General features: G+C 44.2%; 1 protein-coding gene across 16 annotated transcripts; it reads left to right on the top strand.

Moving 5' to 3' along the window:
• Positions 1–6399: 6399 nt before the first annotated feature.
• ZNF594 (zinc finger protein 594) lies at positions 6400–20809 on the top strand. 16 transcript variants are annotated; one of them, XM_070482499.1, is made up of 7 exons: positions 6577–6757; positions 8227–8531; positions 10009–10175; positions 11177–11300; positions 15818–15874; positions 17046–17177; positions 17274–20809. In XM_070482499.1, exon 7 carries the CDS (start codon positions 17274–17276, stop codon positions 19272–19274), a length of 2001 nt encoding a protein of 666 aa, XP_070338600.1. In that variant the 5' UTR covers positions 6577–6757; positions 8227–8531; positions 10009–10175; positions 11177–11300; positions 15818–15874; positions 17046–17177; the 3' UTR covers positions 19275–20809. The 16 variants fall into 16 exon arrangements, with proteins under 16 accessions (XP_070338602.1, XP_044601299.2, XP_070338601.1 ...); XM_070482496.1 differs by having other exon boundaries at positions 8227–8792; XM_070482495.1 differs by having other exon boundaries at positions 8227–8792; positions 16980–17177.
• Positions 20810–23250: the final 2441 nt, after the last annotated feature.

Here is a 23250-nt window from a genome sequence, read left to right as displayed (position 1 = left end):
ATTAGCCCTGAGCTAACCTCTGCTGCCAATCCTCCTCTTTTTGCTGAGGAAGACTGGCCCTGAGCTAACATCCGTGCCCACCTTCCTCTACTTTATATGTGGGATGCGCCTTAGTATGGCTTGCAAAGCAGTGCTATGTCCGCACCAGGGATCCGAACCAGCAAACCCCAGGCTGCCGGAGTGGAACGTGCACACTTAACCGCTGCACCACCGGGCCAGCCCCAGCAAATTCTATTAAAATTGAAAACGTAGGGGCCAGTGCAGTGGCGTGGTGGTTGAATTCATGCACTCCGCTTCGGTGGCCCAGGGTTTGTGGGTTTGGATCCTAGGTGCAGACCTACACACCGTGCATTAAACTATGCTGTGGTGGCGTCCCACATACAAAATAGAGGAAGATTGGCATGGATGTTAGCTCAGGGCCAATCTTCCTCAAAAAAAAAAGAAAGAAAGAAAATGTGGACACCCTGCATGACCCAGCAACTCCACTTCAGGGATATATACCCTAGAAAGGAGCTTCCAAACTTTTTTGGTACCAGATCTCCATTCCACTCTTAAAAATGACCAAAGACACCAAAGAGATTTTTCATACGCAGAAGATATCTATTGATATTTACGTTAGTGGAAATTAAAACTGAGAAAGATTTAAAAGATTTATTAATTCATTTAAAATAGCAATAGGGGCCGGCCCAGTGGCACAGCAGTTAAGTTTGCACGTTCTGCTTCGGCGGCCCAGGGGTCCCAGTTCAGATCTCAGGTGAAAACATGCCACTGCTTGTCAAACCATGCTGTGGTAGGCATCCCACATATAAAGTGGAGGAAGGGGCTGGCCCCGTGGCCGAGTGGTTAGGTTCGCGCGCTCTGCTGCAGGCGGCCCAGTGTTTCGTTGGTTCGAATCCTGGGCGCGGACATGGCACTGCTCATCAGACCACGCTGAGGCAGCGTCCCACATGCCACAACTAGAAGAACCCACAACGAAGAATGCACAACTATGTACCGGGGGGCTTTGGGGAGAAAAAGGAAAAAATAAAAAAAAATCTTTAAAAAAAATAAATAAATAAATAAAAAATAAAGTGGAGGAAGATGGGCACGGATGTGAGCTCAGAGCCAGTCTTCCTCAGCAAAAAGAGGAGGATTGGCAGCAGAGGTTAACTCAGGGCTAATCTTCCAAATAAATAAATACATAAATAAATAAAATAGCAATGAACCCAGTCATGTTAACATAAATAACATTTTTATTAAAATAATTCTATTTTCCCAAACAAAAAAAATTAGTGAGACGAGCAACATTGTGTTACATTTTTGTGCATCTCTTTAAGGTTTGGCTTAATAGAAAGCATCCGGATTCTCATATCTACTTCTGCAGTCAATCTGTTGCAACATCATTATCATGCAGCCTCTGGAAAGCTCCACTGTACATTCATGAGAGAGTAAGCATGAACAAGGGCAAGTAATATCTTAGTATTATTATGAAAATAGTTTTGATCTCATGGCCCAGACCACACTGTGAGAACCAGCGCCCTAGAGAAACTGAAGCTCATGTATAACAATGTTCTTCGTCACGGTATCGTTATAATGAGAAAGTGCAACCTACACATCTGTCCATCTATAGGGGGCTGCACCAATGCTGTTTTTCTCACCACTGTATTTCCAGTGACTGAGAAGGTGTTGGTCAGTAAAACGTGTGGGCGGAGGGAAGGAAGTGAGAGGGCCATTGAGGGAGAAAGGGAGGAAGTATACATATTGTTCTGCAACTTGCTTTAAAATTTAACCCTATTCTGGGGCCATCTTTTCACAGACATAGACTGTTAGTTCACAGGGTAGGAGTGGCCAAAAGCCATGTGATTGTTCTATAACTAGTAAGCGTATTCTTCTGTTGTCCAAAAATAAAGGTGTATTTAAGACGTTTTGATCTGCTAATCACCATGGGCTACAAACCACTGCCACCTACCGTTGTTTTAGGAAGCCCACACACTATGCGCAAAATGGCCTTTGCTGTTAAGAAAAAATAACTGAATAGCTTGCCCATATTTTCTTTGGGGGTATTCTGTAATTCAGACAGAAAATTGAGCCATTTACTTAAAGGCCTTTCTAGAAATGAGATAATCAACGTAGACCTCTTTGTTACCCTTGTAATTTGCATGTATACCGGAGGATTTTCTTAAGATATTTAGGTAAATTTGTTAATATTTCTCAGACCAAACAACAAAACCAATGGTTAAAACAAGTTAATAGAGGGGTTGGCCCCGTGGCCGAGTGGTTAAGTTCACTTGCTCCGCTGCAGGCGGCCCAGTGTTTCGTTGGTTTGAATCCTGGGCGCGGACATGGCACTGCTCATCAGACCACGCTGAGGCAGCGTCCCACATGCCACAACTAGAAGGACCCACAACGAAGAATATACAACTGTGTACCTGGGGGCTTTGAGGAGAAAAAGGAAAAAAAATAAAATCTTTAAAAAAAAAAAAACAAGTTAATAAATTATTTTCTTTGTTTAAGGGTCTTTTTATTTCCTCTTTTCTTGATTTTCTTGGTCTCTGATTTACACGGTGAGACAGTTTTAAAACTGCATGCAGAAAAAAATAGCAGTGCATAGTAATGCTCAATAAATGCTTGCTGCTGAGAAGGAAACACAAACATTCACGGCGGGTTTTGGTTTTTTTTAAAGATTTTATTTTTCCTTCCTCTCCCCAAAGCACCCCAGTGCATAGTTGTATATTTTAGTTGTAGGTCCTTCTAGTTGTGGCATGTGGGACACCGCTTCAGCATGGCCTGATGAGCAGTGCTAGGTCCACACCCAGGATCTGAACTGGTGAAACCCCAGGCTGCCGAATCACAGTGCATGAATTTAACCACTCGGCCACAGGGCCGGCCCCTTGGTGGGTTTTTTGTGGGGGTTTTTTTGGTGAGGAAGATTGGCCCTAAGCTAACATCTGTTGCCAGTCCTCCTCTTTTTGCTCAAGAAAGATAGTCCCTGAGCTAACATCTGTGTCCATCTTCCTCTATTTCGTATGTGGGATGCTGCCACAGCATGGCTTGATGAGTCGTGTGTAAGTCTGTGCCCGGGATCCAAACCCATGAACCTGGGCCATCAAAGTAGAGCACAAGAACTTAACCACTATGCCACCAGGCCAGCTCCATCAGGGCCTTTTTTTAAAATACCTGGTTTTGTTCATTTTTGTATTTTCAACGTCTAGCACACGAAAGCCCAAAAAATATTGGGGTGAGAAGGAGAGAAGATGGAGGAGAGGAATAAAGGCTGATGATGCTCAAAAAAGAGATAGAAGGCTATGATGTTCAGAGTCCCTTCCATCTCTGTGATTCTAGAACATTAATAACTATGACAAAGAAGCCATGGTAAATTATGAAGATTTCAAAGGCAACCTAAAATCATTGCACTGACAATAAAGGGGTTCAAATCTTCTTACCCTTTATCACCAATGAAACAGCCCTGCTCTAAAGATTTATTACTGGGGATCCTCATTTTTCAAATATTCATTATCTAAATCTTCATAGTTATAAGCCTGGGTAGGGAAAATTCATCAAAACGTGAAAATATTCACCCATCGACTTCCAATTAGTCCCCTTGCAAAAATCCCTCCCCAGTTAATATTCACGTCTATCCCCACTGATCTCGTTAACATCTTGTCCCTCAGGTGATGTAAACATTGTATAATAAAATAAAAATATGGTACAATGAAAATTCATTACAAAGTAAAATTGCAAATCTTCCATCAAAGAAGAAGGATTTCACAAAGTTCATAAAAGTGATGGGGGAAATTGCTTGAATCACAACCAAAGCCATTGACAAATGAGAACATGGCAGAGAAAACTGATACAAAGATGATTACATGATAATGATAGATGCTTCCTGTTCTAGCTATCTATTGCAGCATAACAAATCCCCCCAAAATTTACTGGCTTAAAATAATAACAATCATTTAATTCTCTCTCACCATTTCTTTGGTCAGGAATTTGCAAGGGGCTGGGCTGGGCAGTTCTGGGTTGCGGTCTCACGCAGTTGTAGTAGGATTGCAGCTCTGCCTCCTCACACTCAGGTGCCCTGCCCTGTTTAACCCCTAATAGGTCTCCACTGCTCTTGGGATAAAGCCAAAAAGCATACATATGGCTTTCCAGACGCTCTGTGGTGTGGCACAATCTTTCCAAGCTCATCTCATGCCACTCTGCACTCCTTGTGCCCGACCATCCACACTGGCCTTCAGTTTCCACGATGCGTTGCCAGCTGCCACAGGGCCTTGCACGTGTAGTTCCTGCTACTTTAATGCTCTCCCCCCACAGCCTCCCATAGTAGACATCTGCTACGTTGCCTGGCCAAAGAGCTGTCTTATTTTTCTGCTATAAACAAAAACAAAAACATGTCTTTTCTCTCCATCACCTGATGGATCTTGTAGTAACGTGGCTCCCTTTCCCTATCCAACATGTAATTCAAGCTGGCCAATCAGAATACTTCAACCACTGGATACAGCTTTGGACATGTGATCCAAGCAGACCCCATCAGAGTCCCTTCTCTGTAATTGCTATAGAGGCTCTCCTTCCGTAATCCCGGGCACTGAAACATATCTACTGGTGGGAAAAAAAAAATCTATTGAGTCAACACAGAGAAAGAGGCAAAATTAAGATACAGAGAGAGAGAAAGGAGTCCTGATGACAATGCTTAAGTCCCTGAATTCTGGCCAGTCTACCCCCTGGACTTTCCTGTTACATGAACCAAGTTATGCTCAAGTTAGGGTTGTTCATCATCCTTCATCTGCCTAACTCTCCGCAGAAAGCCTTTATTGACCTTTCTGTGAAAGTCAGATCTTCTTTTATAAGCTCTTAGGGCACTATGTACTCTGCAGCATAGCACTCACCCGTTAGCACATTACATTTATGCTTGGAATTGTTTAAGTATCTCCTCCACGTGACTTTAAGTTCCACGAGAGGGCCTTTGGGTTTTGCTTAACGTTCACCAGCGCCTGGCAGAGAGCGGGCACTCCATAAATGTGTGTAGAACAAATGAATTACATAGTGAATCCACACAAGGGCAGCATGTTAAGCCCAGAAGAGATCAGAAAGAAGAGTTCTTTGTTCTTTAAAAAAAAAGGCTAAAAAGCCAAAATAAGCCACACTTGTTACCAAACCCAAACACTGGTTCTTTCACCCACAGCACAGTAAGGCCAAGAACTGACACGTCAGACTTACAGAAAGGAAAGAGGTTTACTATTGTCAAAAGGCAGCCAGACAGGAGAGGGGACTTAGAACTCACTTCCACCTCCCAGAAGGGAAAAAGTAGGGGTTTTATCTGGGGTTTCAGGTAGGCGACGGGGAGCATGTGGCCTTGCTGGTTGGCGCCTTCCCAACAGCTCGCGTTTGGCCTTGAAGACTGAATTTCTTTTCCCTTGACTGTCTGGACTTTTCTGGTTAGTTTTCACGTGCAGCCTGCGTTTGGCCTTGTGAGGCTGAATCTTGATGCCCGGACCTCGACTTCCTGGAAACGACAGCTCACTCCTATGCTAAGGAGGGAGTGACAGACCTGGTCAGTTTTAAACAACAGTTGATTATGCTGAATATGCACAGCTGCAGTTAGCAAAGCTTATCTTGAAGTTTTTGTTCTCTTCCTCCAGCCCAGGGAAGACTTCTTAATTTCTTTGTGCTCAGTTTCACTCTTACCATGACTTTATATTTCTCAACAAAAATGTAGCTACTGTCCTTCCCTGGACCTTGATTTTCATTTTTCTGGCTTAAGCAGTTCCTGGTTCTTAAAACAAAATCAAAACCAAAAACCAAAACAAAACACCTTTATTTTGTTATGTTAAAAGGAATATAAGAAATAAAATTCATGACTACAACTTTTCAGGAGAAAAGAAGAGTAAATGGAGAGAGGACTAGCTCTACCAGATTTTAAAACATATTTAAAAGTTCACACTAGTAATTACAACCCTTTATTATCAAAGAAGAGACAAATAAATGGACAGAAACATACCCCAAAATACATTAAAAAATACATATGTAAACTTAGTTAATGATAAAGACAGCATTTAAAAATCAGGAAAAGGAGGATGATCCATTAAATGGGACGCAGAGAGGTTAAGCAACTTGCTCAATCACACAGCCCATAAGGGGTGGGTTAGCGATTCTTACTCGAGTGTCGTCTTCACTTCAGAACTTGCCCTTTTAAACATTACGCTATCCTTGCCTCTCTCTGTATTGCCACGCCTTTGGCAGGGCATGGCTAACAGAAGGCATCAATGGACGAGACGACAAAGGGATGCGGAGGGGGAAAAGAAAAAGACTAAAGTCAGAACTAAAAGCTAAGATGATTTGATGAAATCGCCCATCTGGACCAACAGTCCAAAACCCGGCCTGAGGCACGTCTAGGACCCCGGAGGACTCTGCGTCTCGGTGGTAACCTCGCTCACGTAGCGCGGCGCCGGCAGGTGCAGCAACCTGCGCGACACGGGACCCTCCAGGAGTCGGCTCACGCGAGACCGGACGGGCGGCGGAACTGGCCGAGTCTGCGCAGTCGGAGGCCTGAGCGGTGGGAGGACGCCTGGGGGCGCGCTCGCGGATTGGCAGGCACTGCTGGACTGGCGGGGAGCGGGGGCAGGGGGCCCACAGCTCCGGGGAGCGCGCCGGGAGTGGCCGCCGGCCCCGGGCGCGGGGACCGGGGTGGTGGCGCCGCGCCCGAGTGAGGAGCAGGGGCTGCGCGATGGCGGCCGTGGAGGGGGCTCCGGTCGAGCGGGAGGCTGGGGGTGGCCTGGAGGTGAGACCCCGCTGCGTCCGCAGAGCTGGGGGCCCCGACGCCTGAGTCCCTCAGGGAAGCGGGGTGGAGAGATCTTCGGAGGCAGGCGCCTGATCCCTCATTTCTCCGAGTGGGGAGAGGTTGGGCCTCGGGGACGAAGGCGCTTGGTGCGCGGGGTCGGGCCTTCCATGCCCCCAGCCCGCTGCCGGGTCTCGGCTGCCCCGCGCACGGCCCTCCCCCGGCCGCGTCCCCCAGCCGGGTCTCCAGTTCCCTCTCGTGGGTACTGCAAAGTGCATCTCCCCCCAGGCCCGGAATCGATTCTCAGGCATAAATTGACCCTATTCCTTGCTCGGCGCTGCCCGAGACGCGTTTGTACGTGTAACTTAAAGTGTAAGATCTGGTTTTCGTGCTCCAGGAGTTACTGACAGTCCGTTGGGGAGAATAGACCGAACCAGAGGAATGAACTGTATGGTTCAGGCATGTTTTAATACCCGATCTAAAATACCCGGACTGTTGGAGTTCAGAGGAGGGAGAGGTTTAGGCTGGCCTTTTTTTGGTAAAGGTCTGCATGTCCTTTTAGGAGTAGCTTCAAAAGTCATTTCCTTTGGGAAGCATTCGAGGATTGCCACCTCCATACTGCCATCTTTAAGCTTTTCATCTTTTTTAGCTTATTTAGCCGGTGCTTATTCAGTATCTAATTCATAAGCACTTACTACCTTGTTTTGTGTGTGCGTGTGTCTGTCTTCCAGGCCCCTCTCTAGGCGGGGACTCTGTTTTGCATCACCTAATGCATGCACGTGAATATGAATTTTAAAGGATTGAAAGGGTTAGAAGGTACTAACTGAGGTGGGAAGCATTTGTGTAAGTCAGAGGTTGAAAATGATGGCCCTTGGGCCAGATTGGACTATAGACACGTTTTCTTGGCTCATGCTGTTTGTTTTTATTTGAATAAATGGCCAACATTTTCAAATCAGGAGATTTCTTTCACATTCACTCACACAAAAATCGATACTTTCAGCATCGCTTTAAAAATCAGAAGATGTGGCCAATCGGGGCCCACATGCCTGCGTGGTGCAATTAGCAGGAGTTGAGTAGCAGCTCCCTTCTTTACATTCAGCATAAAATTTCCAGATCCTCAGTCCCCACTAATCTCCATTGTCTCTCTGACACTGAAACAAAGTATCAGTTGTCATTTATCACCCAGTTTGCTTCGCTCCTGATTAACTGCCTGGCCTCGCAGCCATTCAAGTTCTTGATTCCAAATGTAGATGGAGGAAAGCAGGAAGGCAGTCACACAGGAGAGTCATGGGCAAAGGGACGGAATGGGGAGACGCACAGTAGATGGGAAAGTTAGGATACGAGAGCATAGATTTGCTCTTAGGCGAATCATAGAGCAGTACTATTGTTATGGGTTGAATTGGGTCCCCCAGAAAAGGTAGGTTGAGGTCCTAACCCCCAGTACCTCAAAATATGATCTTATTTGGAAACAGGTTGTTGCAGATGTAATTAGTTCAGATGAAGTCATCCTGGAGTAGAATGGGCCCCTAATTCAATATGACGTGGGTCCTCCTAAGAAGATGGCCATATGAAGACACAGGGAGATTGTCATGTGAAGATGGAGGCAGAGATTGGAGTGAGGCATCCACAGAGCAAGGAGCACAAGGATTCCCAGCTGTCACCAGAATCTAGGAGTGAGGCGTGGAACAGTTATTCCTCAGAAGGGATCCCGCACTTATCCCGCAGAAGGAAGCAGCCCTGCCAACACTTTGATTTCAGACTTCTAGCCTCCGGAACCGTGAGGGAATAAGTTTTTGTGGTTTGAAGCCACCCAATTTGTGGTGCTTTGTTACAACAGCCCTGGGATACTAATACGGCTCTGAAAGTCAAAAACAAGTTATTATTTCCTTTAATAGGTGGTAGAAAATTCATGGTAAACTTTTGATCGTTGGTGTCAGTGAAAGCAGCGTTTTAGAAAATGATTTCGTATGACAGTGTTATCAGCATGATTTGGAGCCAGAAAGCATGTTTACAGATTTTACAGCAATCTAGGCATGAGGTGAGAAGGTGCTGGGTGAAGATGGGGTTGGAGAGAGCCAAAGGAGTAGTTTTCAGAGTGAGGGAGTAGGTACAGATAGAGGGATGGAGAGGGAGGAGTTCAGGATGACTAGAGCAGGGCTTCTCAAACTGCAGCCTAACTAAGAGTCACCTGGGTGGCTTGGTAAGCAGTTTCTGGGCCCCGTCCCCACAGGCTCTGACTCAGTAAGTCTGGGATGATGCTTAAGAATTTGCATTTTTACCAAGCTCCTGGGTGAGGCTGGTGTGTTGATCACATTTTAGGTAGCACCAAACTATTGTGTTTCTGGCTTAGAAACCCCTAGAATACAAGCCCCCCTGAGGGCAGGGACTTTGTCTTGTTTGCTGGTGTATCCCAGGGCCTAGAACACTGCCTGAATACATAGGCTCACAAGAAATATTTGTTCAATGAAAGCTAGTCATTTGGGCAGAAATGGATAGTAAGACGGGCATAAGATTAGAAGCAAAAATAATGAGTTCATTTTTATCCATTTGATTTGTCTTGACTGTCAGCAAGACATTGGACCAAAGATGCATTGTGAATATACACTAAAATGTGGATGAGGAATAGGAGATTTAGATTTATGATTCATTCTGTACAAAGGTGATAATTGAAGCCAGAGGGGATATGGTCACTGAGATGTTAAATATAAAAAGAGAGGACTAGGGGCTGAGCCTTAGTAACATTTAATAGAAGGAGAAAGCTGACAAGGTCAGTGAAGAAGTGGAGTGATTGGAATATCATGCATTATAGAAGCCAAGGGAGAAGAGGATTTCAGAGATTATTTAGTCAAGGGAAAGAGGGAAGAGGGTTAACCTACTATTCATTTACTCAACAATTTTTTATTGAGTGCCCACTATGTTCCAGGTTCTATTCCAGCACTGAACAAAACAAAGACCCCCACCCCATGGGGCTTATATCCTGGAGAGGCTTACACTGTAGTAGGGTGTGCCTTTCTTTGTGTTGGGGGTTTTTCTTGATCTGTGCAATAACACTTTGGAATAAGTGGTGTTAATTGTTTTGCATTTGAGGAGATGACGGTTGAGGGACATTGGGGAGCCAGGATTCTAACGTGGTCCTGCTTGCTTCCAAAGCCTGTGTTCTGTTCAGGACTCCAGGCTGTCATCACCAATGTCACTTCTCTGCTTTAGTTACTACTTGAATGCTGATGATTCCAAAGTCTGTGTCTCCATTCTAGATTTTCCTTCTGGGTTCCTGACCCGCTGATCCATCGGCTTCCTGGACATTTCCTCCTGGATACTTCACGGGTACATCACACGGAACGTGTCTGAAATGGAATGCACCACTGCCTCTCCCTCACCTCCACTGTTTCACCCCAGCTACCCAACTTGGGCAGTTGATCAGGTTAGGAACTTGGATGTCATCCTTAATGCCTGCTCTTTTCCCTCACGCCCTCTCTCTAGGGTAGCGCCAGTTCTGCCCGGTTTTGCCTTTTTCAGTATATTGACTCAGTCCACCCCCCTGCCACTAGCTCCTTTAGGCCCTCCCTGTCTCCAGCACAGATCACTGCTGCGTTTCCTAACTGAGGTCCCAGCCTTCAGCTGCGCACCCACCAGGCCCTTCTCTATAAAGCAGCCTACCAATCTTTTTAAAAGATAAATCCAATTATGTCATTCTTTTGCTTTAACTCCTTCAGTGGCCCCCCATTGCCTTTAGGAGAATGTCCACACTTCTCAGCCTGGTACACAAGGCCCTCTGTGATTTGATCAGTACTTCACCAGCCTCATCCTTTACTATCTTGTCCTCGGGGCTACCATCATCTGGTGCATCAGTGAATGCATCATAGCTTCTCTCACCTCCTGGCCTTTGTACATACGATAGCCTCAGTCTGAAAATTTAGTCTCGTTATCTCAAATTGTCTTTCAGACCTCACCTTAGAAACTGGCTCCTTCAGGAAGTTTCTTCACCCATCCCTTCCCTCAAGGTTCTGCTCTCCCTCTGAGGTCCCACAGCACCCCATACCTACCCTTATTGTACACTTAACCCATTTAATCGACATTGTCTGTAACAGCCACCGCAGGCTCCTCAAGGGCAGGCACTGTCCTCCTTTTGACTGTATTCTAACCATCTAGCACAGTGCCCAGCTCATACTGGGGGCTCCGTTAAAGAGCAAATAAATACTAGAGAATGGAAGAAATACAGTAAAGATGAAGAGTCATTGAAAAGACAGGGTGATGTGAGATGATTTTTAGCACATGGTCTCACACATTTTTAAAGCGAGGGGCAAGATTATGTACTTAGACCAAGGCAGGAAGTAGTAGAGATTTAAAAAGAGAAGAGAAGGTATAGAGTATCTGCTACTGACTCTCTATTAGGTAGTTACTGAGCAGGAACTTCTCTTTCAGGAATTCAAGATGCTACAGGATGTGGCTGTGAATGAACCACAGAAGGATGCTGGGTGCCGGGTCTGCGCCCGGTGGAATCTCTGCAAAGAAGAGATGCGAGAGGGGACACAGCTGATCTCACTGGGTAAGGGCTCTCTCCTCCCGCTTGGAATCCATACACTCTTGAGTTCTTGAAAAACAAAAACCAAGAAAAGTTTGCAAAGAGCTCAGTGAAATTAGAGCATTAAGGATTCCCAGTGGCTTTGACTCCTGGAGGCAGGATGCTTCTGCTCTTTGTCGAAGGTTGTCTAGCCTGATCTGTGGAGTTGAAATCGACATTTCCTTGACTTTCGCTGAGCTTGCACAATCTCTGTCTTTCTAGTCCTGTTAGAAACCAGTAGATGACCAAAACTTAGCTCCTCTTCAGATCTTCAAAACCCACCCTCAAAACCTCCTCTTCCTGCTCTGACCTCTGTCTTCATAAACAGTGCCGTGTCCCACCCCCTGCCTAAGTCAGAAAACTGGAAGTCGTGCTTGATGCCTTTCTCCCCCCATATGCCATTAGCTTGTTCTGTTGCTTCTAGGTTCTCCCATGGTGGACAGTGCTTACCTTACGGAGCACTGATCACACTATCTTATTATCCGTTTACACATTTATCTCCCCTCCTTTAAACTGCAAGTTCCTTGAGAGCAGGGACCATATCTATGTTCATTTTTGTATTCCCAGTACCTAGTACAATGTGTGGAGTGTGGTGGGTGCTCAGTTAATGTGTATGAGGTGAGCAAATCAGTGGATGATGTGAAACACTGATGCTGTTTTCCCACAAACTCTGAGTGCCGCTGAATTGGGCTGTAGAGCAGGACTCACCTATGGTCAAGCCTATTTTGTACCCTTCTGCTCCGGACATCCTCGGAGGGGAAGATTTCCTTGAGTTACTCCCTATTCCTTTCACCTATAGAATTGGATGAAAAATTTGAGCAGTGTTGCCGCTCATCTCTGCAGAGAGAGCTATGTGGGACTAAGGACTGGGTACTTTGCCACAACCGTGCTGGTGGCAAAGGTTGATCCCAATGATTCTTATAGAGAAGTGATCTTTTATCACTATTTCCAAACAATTTTTTGTTTCCCCTTTCTAGCCCCTTAGTACTTTTCTTGTATCATCTTCACTTTGTTCTAAATCTAAAGTGAAATGATACTATGTGTCCATATCAGTCAGGATCCAGTCAGGAGAGAAAAACTACACAAGTAGTTTAAAGAAGGGACATTTAATATAAAGAATTTTTAATGAGTGAAAGCTAGCTAACTACTGAAAGGGTTAAAAGAGGGCTCTAAGGGACATAGAAATAGACAATGCAGGAAGCAGCCTTGCCTCCAGGACTAAGGGAGAGAACCGAGAATTTCAAAGAGGACTCCCCCACCCCAGAGCTGAGATTCAGACCTTTTTGGAGAGGTTGTGGCTGCCAGAGGAGCACAGAGCCTGCTGGTGGTGCAGAAACTTGTCAGAGGGCACAGGCCAGAGCTGTTCCATAAGCATGGCCTGCCCGATGGCAGAGAAATTTACTGAAAGGTGTAGGCAGGCGGGAGGTAGTCCATAGGAAAGGCCTGCTGGGTGAGAAGAACTCACCGGAGGGTGTGGGCCGGCTGGAGCTGGTCCACCAGAAGCCGTCAAGCCTCCCAGATGTTGCTTTGGTGGCCCCACCAAAAAGCAAAACAGCCCTCAGTTACCAGGAAGAGAAATCTCTTTTTGTGTGGCTTACGGTGTTCTTCTAGCGCCCTCTACTGACAAAGGAGAAATGTTTCAGGGTCCAGCTCCAGTACCACAAGTAGGGCAAAGAAGACAAAAGGGCATGTATAATATGATCCCATTTTTGTATCAGAAAAAATATATGCCCAGAAATGAGACTGGGAAAATATACAACAAAGCACTGGCAGTGGTCGTCTTTGGGTGGCAGGATCCCCTGATTATGAGCACCCTTCTGTGCTTTTCTGTGATTTTCCTATAAAAAGCATGTAGTATTTTTGTCAATAAAAAAATGTTATGGAAATGTATTTCTATGTAATTTTTAAAGATTCTTCTCTAAAATTATGAAAAACAATTAAGAAACACATTAAGAATTGCAGTCCTTATTTTAAATTATACGTTTCTGCTTTGGATTAAGGTATCTATTGATTCCCTGTCATGAAAGACAGGTAACTTAGCACAATTCACACTTACTCCCTCAGCTCTCCTCCTCACAGCGCAGTTTATATAATTATTTTTACATTGTCATGGTTTAAAGCATTTACTTTCTATTCTACAAAAGTAGTTTCCAATTGTTTAATCTCCGTTCTACATTTAAATTGATTCGCTGCTCACCGTCCATTCCTTTACAGGGTCCTCTCAGTTCCTGAATGTCTATGTTGAATCATTTCTTCATGGGCTGTATCTCATTGCCCAGCAGTTCTTTTCAAAAAGGGCTCGTGGGTGTCCTACTCCCTGAGGTTTTACCTACTTGAGAATGTTTGCCTTTTGCTTTTGAGACGAGGGCACACTTTGGTGGGTAAAAAATGATCACATCACACTTTGTTTCTTTTGAGAACTTTACAGACGTCACTGTCTTCTGGCGTGAAGTGTAGCTGTGGAGAAGTGCGGAGTCAACCTGAAGTTCTCTCCTGCACGTTACTTGCTTCTCTGCCTAGATGCCCATTTGTTCAGTTGTTCCTGAAATTTGGTTACTTCACCAGGATATGTCTTGGTGTTGACTGTTCTATATCAACTTTGTATGGACTGCAGTGTACTCTGCCAATAGTCAAGTCTTTATTTCAGCAACATTTTCTTCTGTGATATAGTTGAATGGATTTTTCTTTCTGTTTGTTCTTTTTTTTAGGAACACTAATTATATGTATTTGAATAGCTTTCTTTTTCTTCTTCTTTTTTTTTTTTTTTTTTTTTTTGGTGAGGAAGATTGGCCCTGAGCTAACGTCTGTTGCCAGTCTTCCTCTTTTTGCTTGAGGAATATTGTTGCTGAGCTAACATCTGTGCCAATGTTCCTCTCTTTTGTATGTGGGACGCCGCCACAGCATAGCTTGATGAGCAGTGTGTAGGTCCACACCCAGCATCCGAACCTGCAAACCCTGGGCTGCCGAAGTGGAGTGCACGAACTTAACCACTATGCCACTGGGCTGGCCCCTGAATATCTTTCTATTGCTACTGGTCTTCTCTATAATTGTGTTTTTTTGGGTTTTTTTTTCTGCTTTATTTCCCAAACCCCCCTGGTACATAGTTGTCTATCTTAGTTGCAGGTCCTTCTAGTTGTGGGACGTGGGATGCCGCCTCAACGTGGCCTGACGAGCAGTGCCATGTCCGCGCCCAGGATCTGAACCCTGGGCCGCCACAGCGGAGCGTGCAAACTTAACCACTCGGCCACAGAGCCAGCCCCTATAATTGTGTTTATATCCATTTCATTCTATGATTTCTCCAGGCCTCATCATGACTGTGTGATTATTTTTGTTGTTTCTTAGGTCAATTTCATCTACATTATGCTTTATCTCATCTTTGAGTTTTTATTTAAAGAGTGATTTTGTCTATAATTTCTTTGAGATAGTGGAGAACTCTGCTGAATGCTTCCTATTAATTCCTTTGGTATTTCTCTTGGGGTGTGTGCTCCTAATCCCTGTTACTCGTGTTCCTTTCTTTCCTAAAACAACAACATCATCTTATCTTCAAGCATGCATCCTACTAAGTTGCCTTAACCATCACTACTCAGCAGTGAGTGGAGTGGCTCTCTGGGAAAGTCTGAGGGAAGAGGCAGAGGGAAGGGAACCGGGCACTTCCCAGCCTCAAGCAGATTTCCTGCCACCACACCCTCTCATCAAATCTGCAGGCTTAGCCCCCTTCAGCGTTTGGTTTCCAGGGATCAAGCTAGCACAGGAAGAAGCCCTTTAGATCCCAGGCTCTTTGTGATACAATTTGACGGTCACACTGTCCCCTTCACCTTCCATCACCTTTGTCAGTGCTCCTTAGCTCGGAACCAGGTGGAAGGTAATAGAAACGACCTGCCAGCGTGCTTTCTTCTTTAGCATCTTCTCCCCCGCCCCTCTGATATGTCAAACGAGATCTCTACAGTGACAGTCCCCACTTTCTCTGTGACACCCCTCCCCACCATGCCTCTGGATCGCTTCACTGCAATCAGAAGACCACTGAATTTGCCAGTCAGGAACATGAGACTTGAGAGATGTCTGTATATGGCCCTCTTTTTGAAGTTGGAGTTCACCTCATTTGTCATCCTTTTAGTTATTTTCGGTGGGTTTTGAGAAATGCCTTTACCATCTTTAATAATCTGTTTTTGAATTTTGAACAATATATGCCAAACCCAAACATAACAAACCCCAAAAAAGCACTTGAAGAGAAAATTATGACAAAACAAATTCTTTCTGGTATTTTATTTGAATGTTATTTAAATGAAATCCAGCCTGGATATGGAGGCTTGTGCTAGGGACACGTTACTTAATGAAAATTCTTAGGCTTAAAGGGTAAAGATTCATAATAATAATAGTAATAACAAGAGCAGCTGGCCTTTATATAGTGCTTCTATACGCCAAGCATTGTTCTAAATGTTTTACATATATTTAATTCTCATAACAACTCTATGAGGTAAATACTATTATTTTCTCCGTTTTAGAGATGCAGAAACTGCAGCACAGAGAGCTCCAGTGACTTGTGGAAGGTCACACAGTCAGTAAGTGATGGAAACAGGATTCAAGCCCAGGCACTTTGCCCTACAGTCCACTAGGAGTCCATGCTCTTAATCACTGTGCTGTGTCGCCTCTTGTTCATTGCAAAAAGATTAATGACTAGACAGGGCCAGCCACTTGACCAGACCAAGGTGAAATGGCTCTCAGGGAGCTCAGAAAGGGGTTTTGTGACTGGGCAAAGTCAGGGAGTTGATGATATGGACCCTCAAGAGCAGTAAGCTCATTCATCTTCCAATTGCAGAAAGATACCAAATTGCCAGACAAAAGGAGTCGTTTCCACCAGGATACCAAAAAGAAAAATGTCGGGCCTGAGAAAGGGAGAATTGAATTCTATTAAAATGACACCCAAACATTTTTATTTTGAGGCATAGTTTCAGATTTGTTTAATTGTCGTGGTATATTGGGAGGAATGAGTAGTGTGCCAGTTACTAATTTATTGCCTCTCAACTTCAAACCTACCCTGCTTTGTTTTGCTTGTGTTACTGGATCTGGACCATGTCTCCTTTGCCAGGTGGCACAAGATTGATATTTCATCAATAGAGGATGCTGGAGGGGCAATGCAAGGCCGTAGGACAAAGGAAGGAACTTCTCTTCCTGGTGCTGGGATGCTGTTATTTTATTTTATTTATTTGATTTTTAAATTAAATTAAATTTATTTATTTTAATCTAATTTTTTAAATTTATTTATTTACTCATTTATGTTTTTGGTGAGGAAGATTGGCCCTGAGCTAGCATCTGTTACCAGTCCTCCTTTTTTTTGAGGAAGATTGTCCCTGAGCTAACATCACTGCCAATCTTCCTCTCTTTTGTATGTGGGACGCTGCCACAGGATGGCTTGATGAGCAGTGTGTAGGTCCGCACCCAGGATCTGAACCTGCAAACCCCAGGCCACTGAAGCAGAGCATTTAAACTTAACCACTATGCCACTGAGCCAGCCCCTATTTATTTATTTTTTTTATTGGTGTGGCTGCCAGCAGATCAACTTGTGGGAGGCCTGAGGGTACTCACCCTAGTGGGCTGCCTCCTCTAAACCTGTTCTGGACCCACCACAGGATCCAGCAAGTTCTTACCCCCTCCCCCATCATACAGGCCACTTCCTATGGACCAGTTCCAGACTTCCCACCTCCTCCAGTGAATTTTTCCACCACCCTGCAGGCCACTCCCACACACCAGCTCCAGCCTGCACCCTGGCAAGTTTCGTCTTCACCAGTAGGGTGTGTGTTCCTGTGGTAGCCACAATCTCTCAAAAAAGTCTGAGTCTCAGGCCCAGCACGTAAGAATCCTCTTGTAAGTTCTTTGTTCCTCCCTGTTAAACTTCCCAGGATAAGGAAGAGGTGACACTTGTATTTTAGGAATTATAGAATGGTCTACTTATCATTTCAGATGCTGAGACCAGGGAATAAGATGAAGGACTGGAAGTCAAAGATGGCAATTTCTGAAGAAAAAGATTCAGCCAGGGCCGTATCAGAAAGATTCCAAAGACAGATGTCCCAGGAATGTGGGTTATTTGAAACTTGGGATCCTGAGGACAAGTTATTGAGGCATTGGGCAAGCCCCTCAGAGGAGGCAGTGAGACATCCTCCTTCCCAAGAGAGAAGTATCAGGGAAGTGAATCTCATCCCCAAGACAGCCACTGCAGGAGAGAGAGGCCATGGATGTCATGAAAGAGAAGACCTACTTTCTATAGGAGACAAATCCCACAGATATGAAGACTGTGACCAGAGCTTCAAAGAGAAGTCAGAAGTAAGTGAACATCTGAAAACTGATAACATAAAGAAAACCTATGAGTGTAAAGAATGTGGAAAAACTTTCAATCGGAGCTCAAACCTGATTATACACCAGAGAATTCATACAGGAAAGAAACCATATGTATGTAGTGAATGTGGGAAAGACTTTAATCAAAGTTCAAATCTTATTATACATCAGAGAATTCATACAGGAAAGAAACCTTATATATGTCATGAATGTGGAAAAGACTTCAATCAGAGCTCTAATCTGGTTAGACATAAGAGAATTCATAGTGGCGAGAATCCCTATGAATGTAAAGAATGTGGGAAGGCCTTCAAGGGAAGCTCAAACCTTGTCCTACACCAGAGAGTTCATAGTGGAGGGAAGCCATATATATGTAGTGAGTGTGGGAAGGCCTTCAATCAAAGCTCAGATCTTATAATACATCACAGAATTCACACTGGAGAGAAACCTTATGAGTGTTATGCATGTGGACAGACCTTCAGTCAAAGTTCACACCTTGTCACACATCAGAGAATTCATACTGGAGAGAAACCCTTCAAGTGTAGTGAATGTGAAAAGGCCTTCAGGCAGCATTCACGCCTTACTGAACACCAGAGACTCCACAGTGGGGAGAAACCCTATGAATGTAGCAAATGTGGGAAATCCTTCAGTGGACGCACGATGTTTCTTAAACATCAGAGACTACACACTGGAAAGGAACTTGAATGTGAAACAGCCTGCACTTCTAACTTGGACCTTCTCAAACAACAGAGAATTCATAGGGAAGAAAAACCTTATGAGTGTACTGAGTGTGGAAAAACTTTCCGGGGAAGTTCAGATCTGATTCGGCATTGGATAATTCATACTGGGGAGAAACCCTATGAATGTAGCGAATGTGGGAAAGCCTTTAGCCAGAGGTCGCACCTTGTCACACATCAGAAGATTCATAGTGGAGAGAAACCCCATCAGTGCGATGAGTGTGGGAAGGCCTTCCGGCAGCGTTCACTCCTTGTTCAACATCGGAGAATCCATAGTGGTGAGACACCCTATGAATGTAAGGGATGTGGAAAACTCTTCATCTGGCGCACAGCGTTTCTCAAACATCAGAGACTGCATGCTGGACAGAAACTTGAGGAATGTGAGGAAACATTCAGCAAGGATGAGCTGCTTCAAGCTGAGCAGAGGATTCACCAAGAAGACCAAGCTTATCAGTGTAATCAGTGCAGGAGAACTTTCCGAGGCAGCTCCGACCTCATTAGACATGAGGTGACTCATACAGGAGAGAAACCGTATGAATGTAAAGACTGTGGGAAAACTTTCAATCAGAGCTCGGACCTTATGAGACATCATAGAATTCATAGTGGAGAAAAACCTTACATATGCAATAAATGTGGGAAATCTTTTAGGGGCAGCTCAGATCTCATTAAACACCATCGTGTTCATACTGGAGAGAAACCCTACGAATGCCCTGAATGTGGGAAGGCCTTCAGTCAGAACTCACACCTTATTAGTCACCAGAGAATTCACACTGGAGAGAAACCCTTTGAGTGTAGCAGCTGTGCGAAGGCCTTCAGTGGGCGCACAGCTTTTCTTAAACATCAGAAACTTCATACTGGAAAGGAACTTGGGGAATGTGAGAGAGTCTTCCAATAGGACCTATTCTGATAGGTAACCGAAACCCAATGAATGTAGGAAAAGCCTGCTGGAGACCACATCTTATTGTACTGTAGAGGATTTTTATTGCTGAAAACCATTTGAAGGTAGGAAAACACTGGAAGAGTCTGGCTAGATGGAAAACATATGAGTGTAATCAGGTGGAAAAGCTCTTGGACATCATAACCTTTTTTATGCCTCAGAGTTGACACTGGAGTATGGTCCCAACATACTTGAGAATGTTTTAGGGGACTTCTGTCATTATTAAAATCATTAGAAATCACTTTGGCAATAATCCCAAAACTAAATTCTTCATGGAAGGAGCCAGTTCAGTCTTGACAAGTGACAAGTATAAATCTGCTTTAAGTACTTTAGGGTGATAAAATCTTTCTCTGGGATAAATTCTTCCCCTTACATATATTTTATACATGTTCCTCTTTTAGCTTCCTTATAAAAATATGCTTATGCGGATGTAATAGTGCTAATTAGAATGATCCACTAATTGAGAGGAAACAAAAAGTAATAGAAAGGACTTGACAACAGTACCTAAAGGCCAGGACACAAGAGCCAGTGAGGTATTCCCCAGAGAAGGAGTAGTGACTACTAGTGGTTTCAGGAAATGAAAAGGGAAGGGACAGGAGGACAGTAAGTGTTGGGCACAGGATTAGACTGAGTGCCAGGGCACAGCGTTTAGGTGACGTGAGTTGGTGGGAATTAGAAGAAAGCAACTACTGTCAAAGGTCCGGTGAGTATAGGGAGAGGGCTCTGTCTTGAACCAAGGCTTTGTAATTGGGCACAGCTTACTTGAGGGTTGGAATGTCTAACAGAACTCTGAAGCAAGGTCAGTCATATAACCTGATAGCTAACTTTGGTAGTTAGGCCCTGCCTGTCTGTGCAATCAGACTCAATCATCAAATATTTCTTGTACTCTGAACTACTGGCAGATTGTCTATGAATTTACATGAGTCATCAGATGAGAAAGTTACTTGAATGGGACAATGTAAGGCAAGGAGAATTTCAAACTCGTATTTTTCCTCAGTGGGAGTAGCTTATGAGATGCACGGAGGGGACCAGTGGTTCTCAACTGGAGTGATTTTGTTCCCCAGGGGACATTTGGCAATGTCTGGAGACATTTTGGTTGTCACAACTGGGAAGAAAATATTCCAAACCAGGGATGTTGCTAAATATTTTATAATACACAACCCCCCACAACAAGGAATTATCTGGCCCCAAATGTCAATAGTGCCATGGTTGACCATGGATATTTAGAACACTAGTCACCTGAGGCCATTTAAGCAAGTGTTTCACGGAGATGTGGGCAGTGGCAGTGCACCCCAAGGGGAGCCCAGAGTCTGATAGAAACCTTTAGTTTGATGAACTGTTTCAAGAAAGGCAGTCCGGTGTAGTGGAGGGAGCACAGACACAGGTTTGAATCCTAGTACAACATATTGGCTTCGGGACCTGGAGCAAAGTTTGTAACCCCTCTGATTCTTATTTTCCTCATTAATAAAATGGTGATCGAATAATATACCTCATGGTGTAATTGTGAGGTTTAAATGAGAAAACTGAAATTTACTGTTAACATATAGAAGGGCATCTGGAGCTTTAATTGTGTTTAAACAGAAGAGGAAGTATTTACAAGCGAAATGTAAGATGTATAGGATACAGTGGTGTCTGGTGGCTGGTGTGAAGACTATAATCTGTTAAAGTTCAAAGCATTAGAGGCTATGGCTTCCCCAGAGGGGCATCCTGAACAGTAGTGGGAAGTCTGGAAGTGGAGAAGCCGTCCACACCATCCTTCACAGCTGGCTTCTTACGGATGATGTTGTACGGGGGCTCCAGAAGCCTGCCGCCCCCATCACCTGCCTCAAAGCTTTACGCTCTTCGGTAACCTCACATAATTTAATGATGTTTTTATATGAGAATATCTTTTAAATATATTTGGGAAGCAAAAGGAATTCAAAATAGCTATCATCAGTGATACACTTGGATTAAAAATTAAAGATATTTAGGGGGCCGGCCCCGTGGCCGAGTGGTTAAGTTCTTGCGCTCCACTTCTGCGGCCCAGGGTTTCACCGGTTTGGATCTTGGGCGCACATACGGCACTGCTCATCAAGCCACGCTGACATGGCATCCCACATGCCACAACTAGAAGGACCCACAACTAAAAATACACAGTATGTACTGGGGGGCTTTGGGGAGAAAAAGGAAAAATAAAATCTTTAAAAGAAAAATAAAGATATTTACATTTTTTTAGTTCCTAGAATTCTAGTTAGAATCCCAGATTCTAACTGATCAAAACTTTTAGCTAACTGAAACATTTTAGCATTCCATTTTTATAAAAGAAAGGAATTGGGAATTTATTCTGAAAAGCCCATCACCATCTCCTTTACCTGTACTCACAGTGCTGTACAGTGAGAGTGATGTTCATAAGGAGAAGCAGGATATTGAAAGTCTCGAAGGGAATAGTCTTTTTATTCCATTAGTGGGCAAATACATAATTTGCCTTGGGCTTTTTAAAATATTACCTATTGCTTGAAGACCTCAGATTGAAAATTAACCTTTTTATTTCATCCCTGATAGAATGTGAATTACATCGAGTGTACTGGACTTGTGAAAGCAGGGGGAAATTTTTATTACAGAATGGAAATACTTTCAACTATGAAAGTTATGCAAGAAATACTTATTGAGTGTCTAATACATGCCAGGGGCCACAATTAGATAGATAGGGCTAGACAAAGACAGTCATGGTTCTTCAAGGAGCCTAGAGTCCAGTGGGGGCTCGAGGAGGACAAAGGAGTTAATTCCATTAAGCAGACAATTCATGAAATGAAGGCCCATTCAAAGTTTTAGGGTACAAGTGGACGTAGCAGTGTCCAATTTGTAAGTCTGAATTCCGTAGAGTAAGATCTACCTGTTAGGGAGCTGCGTACATTGGAACTTTGAGAAAAGAGCCTAAAGGATAGAAGCTTGCCTTCATGAGACCATAAACAGCTAAGGAACTAAACTCCAGGAGGACCAAAGCTGAGAGATTATCAAATCTCCTTGAGGAACAGGGGTGATTGGAGTGTGGGTTAAGAGTTTTCTCCATATAAATATTTCATAGGAAACAAAACTGTTACTACCACTTTGGAGAGAGAGCATGTGAGTACAGTAGAGGAAGGGAATGTCACCCAATAATCTGCCAATTTAGTCCACTTTGCTTGATTTTTGGTGCCCTTAGAGTGAGGCCATCATCATCTGTTGCTTGTATCACCACAGCCTCCTAATATGCCTCCTTGCTTCCATTTCTCTACAGAGCAGCCTAAATGATCTTTCTTTAGAACAAATCTGATGGCGCCACCCCTCTAAACTTCTGCAGTGGTTTCCCGCTAACCTGAGCCCGAAGTCCAGTCCTTAATGTGACACACGTGTTCTGACCTAGCCCCATTCATCCACTCATCTGGTGAATATTTGTTGAGTTTCTAATATGTGTCAGGCACTGGGGTGTACAAGGAGGGGTGAGCAGAAGCAGACAACAGTCTCTGCCCTGGTGGAGCTTCTAATAGCAGAGGACAGATCTAATTAGAATCATAAGTAAAATGACAACTGTCAAAATTGACGTTAGTGGGGCCATTTTAAAATGGAGTTGGAGCTGCCTTTCCAGAGAAACTGCCTTACTGCCTTGAACCTTGGACGGAGCTAAAACTGCAGTTGTTTACAAGCAATTGTTTGGGCGGTCAGCAGGAGAAGTACATCCTGATCACAAAGACCTAGGGTGGTGGACTTTCTGAAGATAGAATCAATAGTCAGTCAATATTTAGCCAAAACTAGCTCTCTGCCTCCAACTCCAATTAAAATTCTTTGTAATACAACCTCTCTTCTTTGCCTTTAAAAGCCCGTGACTTTTACTCCCTAGCGGGACACTATTTGGGTTGCTGCCAGAATCTCTGCTCCCAGAATTGCAATTCTTTCATGCCAAAATAAACGCCTGGCT

This window comes from Equus asinus, chromosome 13, assembly GCF_041296235.1.
Source record: "Equus asinus isolate D_3611 breed Donkey chromosome 13, EquAss-T2T_v2, whole genome shotgun sequence".
NCBI lineage: Eukaryota > Metazoa > Chordata > Mammalia > Perissodactyla > Equidae > Equus > Equus asinus.
The sequence above is the reverse complement of the archived record's forward strand: the minus strand, read 5'-3'. Positions and strand labels throughout refer to the sequence as shown.